The 5915-nt window shown below is 48.4% G+C and overlaps 1 protein-coding gene across 1 annotated transcript; it reads left to right on the top strand.

Annotated features, from left to right (window-relative positions):
- The first annotated feature begins 1468 nt into the window (after window positions 1-1468).
- On the top strand, window positions 1469-5182 carry NEFL (neurofilament light chain). The gene is made up of 5 exons (XM_060101472.1): window positions 1469-2515; window positions 3534-3658; window positions 4051-4339; window positions 4394-4421; window positions 5040-5182. The coding sequence occupies exons 1-5, from the start codon at window positions 1469-1471 to the stop codon at window positions 5180-5182; spliced, it is 1632 nt and encodes a 543-aa protein (XP_059957455.1).
- Window positions 5183-5915: the final 733 nt, after the last annotated feature.

Genomic DNA, 5915 nt, shown 5'->3' with positions numbered 1-5915 from the left:
CTCAAATGCTACTCTTACCCAAAGAAAATAAAAATTAAAATGCTTGCTTAGAAAAATCTTAGGCGTATATCTCTGCAATCCCTCCCTGCAACCGGAGGACTCCCTAACATAACGTGCGTGAAAACGCTCTGTAAACCGCAGGGCTGTATCAATGTGCATTACGGCGTGTACACTGTTTCAGCTCCCTGGGTGTTCCTTAAAAGAAATCCATGGATTTCGGACTGGGCCTGTTATGTGTTTATCAGAGTGACTCGGGGGGAAGAACCACACGGCTATTTTCTGCCCGCCCCAGAACGAGACGTCTCAGGTCCGAGTTCTGCTCCCTGGAGACGCGCTCCGCGCTCCGGGAGGAAACAGCAGCTTCCCTCTGAAAATCAGCCACCTGCGTGGCTTGTTGAAATCATCAGGTTGGGCGCTACACGGGTGTAAAAAGAGGCAAAGGGGCTTCTAATGTGATGGAGTTGTCGGTGTCGAGCAGGAATTTAGCTTGATGAAGAAGATACAGGCAACGTGGGACAGTCTGAAGTTCCCCGCTGCAGTGCTGGCTGCTGTCTTTTTGCAAATCGGTTTTCTCCCCAGCTAGTTCAAACTCCTCCACCTTCACGCTTCAACACGCCCAAAGTATGCGAGGCTTCGTTCCTCGGAAAGAAATGAGAAAATTTAGTAACACTACAAGGCTGATATGAACTGCTCTAAGGGTTTAGAGATGCTAAAATCAACACCTGCAGTGCCCCAGTTCCAGGTGTGTGTGTGTGCGTGTGTGTGTGTAGAAGGAGCGCACTAAAGAAAAAGAAAAATAACCAGGAGAAAGGAACACAAATTAAAGAAAGTGCCAGAAACAGCTACAAAGAAATATAAAACTTTCCTCCATATATGCCGCATACATGAAACCTGGGACAATCTTTTGTATCTCCAATGCCCTGGAGGCACTGCAATGTCACCGTAAACACGAGGGGGATGATGACCCCTGGTGGGGAAGGAGCGACGGGGAGGGGTAGGGTGTCTCCGAGGTTCCGGCATATGGAAAACTAAGGTGTCAGTAGGGAATGAGAACTTGTTATTGGGGTCACGATCGAATCCGAGTGATACAGGGATCAAGGAATAAGTAGGATGGGGTGGGGGTAGGGAAAGGAAATGAGTGAGGGGGTACGGGGTCTCACAGAAAACAAAGCCTTCAGAGAAAAGTGCAGAGGACGAAGCCGCAGCATCCTCGCGGCCTGTGGCTCGCCCCCGCCTTCCTTTTGCGCAGAATCCTCCCCTCGGCTGCAGCAGCGCTCTGCCCCCTCTGGCCCGGAGCGCAGTGATCGATCTAAGGCTGCGTCAGAATCCTCTCCGAGTATAAATAGGGGTGGCAGGACAGAGCCGAGCTGCACACAGCCATCCATCCTTCCCTCTCCCTCTCTCCCCCGTTCTTCTTCTCTCTAGGCCCCCATCTCCGCCGCCGGCCAGAGCGGCACCGACCGCCACCATGAGTTCCTTCAGCTTTGAGCCGTACTACTCGACTTCCTACAAACGGCGCTATGTGGAGACGCCCCGGGTGCACATCTCCAGCGTGCGCAGCGGCTACAGCACCGCGCGCTCCGCTTACTCCAGCTACTCGGCGCCCGTCTCCTCCTCGCTGTCCGTGCGCCGCAGCTACTCCTCCAGCTCCGGCTCCTTGTTGCCCAGTCTCGAGAACCTCGACCTGAGCCAGGTAGCCGCCATCAGCAACGACCTCAAGTCGATCCGCACCCAGGAGAAGGCGCAGCTGCAGGACCTCAACGACCGCTTCGCTAGCTTCATCGAGCGCGTGCACGAGCTGGAGCAGCAGAACAAGGTCTTGGAAGCCGAGCTGCTGGTGCTGCGCCAGAAGCACTCCGAGCCGTCCCGCTTCCGGGTGCTGTACGAGCAGGAGATCCGCGACCTGCGCCTGGCGGCGGAAGACGCCACCAACGAGAAGCAGGCGCTGCAGGGCGAGCGCGAAGGGCTGGAGGAGACTCTGCGCAACCTGCAGGCGCGCTACGAAGAGGAGGTGCTGAGCCGTGAGGACGCAGAGGGCCGGCTGATGGAAGCGCGCAAAGGGGCCGACGAAGCGGCTCTCGCCCGCGCCGAGCTCGAAAAGCGCATCGACAGCCTGATGGACGAAATCGCTTTTCTGAAGAAAGTGCACGAAGAGGAGATCGCCGAGCTGCAGGCGCAGATCCAGTACGCGCAGATCTCCGTGGAGATGGATGTGTCCTCCAAGCCCGACCTCTCCGCCGCGCTCAAGGACATCCGCGCCCAGTATGAGAAGCTGGCCGCCAAGAACATGCAGAATGCGGAAGAGTGGTTCAAGAGCCGCTTCACCGTGCTGACCGAGAGCGCCGCCAAGAACACCGACGCGGTGCGCGCCGCCAAGGACGAGGTGTCCGAGAGCCGCCGCCTGCTAAAGGCCAAGACCCTGGAGATCGAAGCATGCCGGGGCATGAACGAAGCGCTGGAGAAGCAGCTGCAGGAGCTGGAGGACAAACAGAACGCCGACATTAGTGCTATGCAGGTATGGCACCGGGCAAAACACTGTGGAGGCGGGGAGGGGGCTGCAGAATCGAGTTAGGATGGGCGGGGGTGGGGTGGGGGGAGAGTGGAGGGCGCGCCTAGAAAGTGGAGATCAGAAATGAGGCATCTGCATGCAGCTGTTACGGGGTAGAACTTGGCTCCTTGGAGGCTGTGTGGGAGCGGGTGGGGCAGTTGGAGGGCGGGGTGCGGGCGCCACTGCAGTCTGCGAAGATGTGCAGGGTGCAATTGAATCTCTGTTGCGCATTAAAGCTGCCCAGCCCTGCAGGGGGTTGGGTGGGGTGGGAGAAGGGATGAGAGCAGGGCGTTGCCTCTGGCCTGCCTCTCTGCTATCCTGAATTCACCACAAGTTGCTTTGCTGCACAGATTGGACCATCTGACTAATAAACACATCGACGAACTCCCATTAGTTCTGTGACCAGCATGATTTCAGACTAATTTTACCAGCCGCTCCCTTCCCGTAGCAGGTAGACAGGAATACAGTCAAAATTGTAGTAGGTAATGATGGTCATAGTAAAACGTTCTTTTTCTCCATCTTCTGGAGAGAAGAGAAAATAATATAGATACATAGAAAATATTTTAGAGAAAATTAAAAAAATTTAAATTTATCTACTTCCTTCTCCTATAAAGAAGTAGATTTCTTGTATGTAACCTGGATAAAGTTAGTCAGTGCATGAGAAACAAAGTTTTCAAAAAACAAATCTGTTTAGTTCCTTGCAGGCATTTTATGATAATCATTTGACTGTAGTAATTAACAAAAACAAAAAATTTTCTTCTATTAGTTTTTTTTAAAATATTTTTTTGCTTTCATCTCATGCTTTATGAAGCTGGATTTTTTTAGGCAAGCAAAGAAAGGTTTAAAAAGAGAAAAGGCAGTTGTTTCAGGGGAGGTTTTATCTAAGGTGTGCACTTTGATTTTAATTAAACCTATGCCCTTGCAGCTATAGTAAAGTAATAGCAGTAAGGATTTACGCTTGTATTTTTTTTTTATCTTCCAACAGGACACAATCAACAAATTGGAAAATGAATTGAGAACCACAAAGGGTGAAATGGCAAGATACCTCAAGGAATACCAAGACCTTCTCAATGTGAAGATGGCTTTGGACATTGAGATTGCAGCTTACAGGTAAAAATGGAGGGGTAAAGGTAGCAGCACTTCAGCCTTAGGAAGGAAATCAGACTTCCTTTCTGTTGAATCAGAAATCTTCAAAAAGAGTCCTCTGAAATAATCGTGTTCACCTTTTGGCCTTTTCCAAGAAGAATTTATCCTGTAATAATGAGACCTGTTCTTAGCTTCCCATTACATTTAAAGTCTAACAGACAGGGTTATTTTAGGTGCTTTTTTGGTTTTTGTTGTTTTCCTGGTCTCAGTCACAACATCCCCAGTTATTAAGTTCTGATCATTTCCAACCCTGCCTTTGGCTTTCAGGGTGGCACTGGGGAAGGTGTTGGGTGGTGGGCTCAGCACACTTCCTGTGTTCATGATTGTGAACCCCACCCTCTCCCTGCCTCCCCCAGGAAACTCTTGGAAGGTGAGGAGACCCGGCTCAGTTTCACCAGCGTGGGCAGCATAACCAGCGGCTACTCCCAGACCTCCCAGGTCTTTGGCCGATCTGCCTATGGTGGTTTACAGACCAGCTCCTACTTGATGTCGGCCCGCTCCTTCCCATCTTACTACACCAGCCACGTCCAGGAAGAGCAGATCGAGGTGGAGGAGACCATCGAGCCTGCGAAAGCTGAGGAAGCCAAGGACCAGCCCCCCTCTGAAGGAGAAGCTGAGGAGGAGGAGAAGAAGGAGGAGGCCGAGGTTGAAGCTGAGGCTGAGGCTGAGGCTGAGGCTGAGGCTGAGGCTGAGGCTGAGGGAGAGGAGGGAGCCCAAGAGGAAGAAGGTAGGATTAAAACCAAACCAAACCAAACCCACCCTGCAACTCCAGGTTCAGCCGGGGCATGAATATTTGTTAGGAGATTGATAAGATAAATGAAGCCTTGCTTATGCCAGGGAGTTTAGAATCTTAAATAATACATTGATCTATTGCTTCAACAGACCTTTAGTAATAAGTACCTCATTTCTCAGATTGGCTGTCCTCCCAGAGACACACATCTCTAATTAGCTGGGTACTTTTTTGAAAGGAACTTAAAAAAAAAAATCCTCCTCCTGCTGTCTTTTTATTCCTAATTAAACATTTTAAAATCCATTCATTTAACTCAGTCATTTGGTGTCCTAAAGAACAAAAATGAACACCAAACACACAATAAAAGAAAACCAAGGTCCTGGAGAAGAACAGAGCATCCAGTACCTAGACATAATCTCATTCTATTTAAATATGCGTTCAGTGGCAAATTATTCCCGGCAAGCATTGTCAGTTGCATGTATTTTGGGAGAAAGGAGCTGAGAGGTTTGGGGGAAGTATTTTGACATTTGTGTTTCTCCACAAAACCTTAGCAGAAATGTTTTGATTGGACTCATGCTGCATTTGGAGTGTGTACATTTGCTTTTTATGTTAAAGCTGCCAAGGAAGAATCTGAGAAGGCAAAGGAGGAAGAAGAAGGAGGTGAAGGCAAAGAAGCAGAAGAAACCAAAGAAGCTGAGGAGGAGGAGAAAAAAGATGAAGGTGCTGGGGAAGAGCAAGCCACTAAGAAGAAAGATTGAACCCCCTTTCCTTAACTATTCCAGGAATAATTCTCCTGAAATCAGGTCAATCCCATCACCAACCAACCAGTTGAGTTGCAGATACTATATGAATTAAGAAGTCAATATATGTATAATTCTGAGATGACTTAGGTTGGGCATTAAATGTTGTGCTATGACTTTTCTCCTTCCGCAGAGTATCTGTTTGCTTGCAGAGTGGCTTCCTGGCTTGCTGCCAGCCTGTGCATGGTCCATGCTTATGAGTTCAGGATCTATGGCAATGTGAATAATTCAGATGTTTACAATAAAAGAAAAACAAACCCTGAATAAATGAATTCACTAATGTTAATGTTAAACTTCATGGAAAAAAATAGTCCTTCGAACCTTTGGTGGTTAGAAATTAAAGACCTTGAATTATGTGCTATAAATAGTAAATAAAGTTACACTGAATGACATTCCTTGCTGTGGTTGTTGACTTAATTCGAATATCTTAAAGAAGGCACCAATATAAGACACATAGAAGGGGGCTATTGACCTCCAAATTTTTTTAAGTCAAAATTTTAACAATTACAATGCATTTCCTCCCCTTAATTGGTAATTCTGAGGATGCAATTAGGTCATGAGCATTCATGAAATCTCTCCCCTCAAAAATTTTACTGATAATAAGCTCGAGTAAATGAGAATCTCTGGGGTTTTCTTTGATAAATAGCTATATACTATGCCCCATAAGTGTCCTATATAATGTTGGGAGTGG

The sequence above is a fragment of the Mesoplodon densirostris genome, chromosome 6 (assembly GCF_025265405.1).
Source record: "Mesoplodon densirostris isolate mMesDen1 chromosome 6, mMesDen1 primary haplotype, whole genome shotgun sequence".
Lineage (NCBI taxonomy): Eukaryota > Metazoa > Chordata > Mammalia > Artiodactyla > Ziphiidae > Mesoplodon > Mesoplodon densirostris.
The sequence above is the reverse complement of the archived record's forward strand: the minus strand, read 5'-3'. Positions and strand labels throughout refer to the sequence as shown.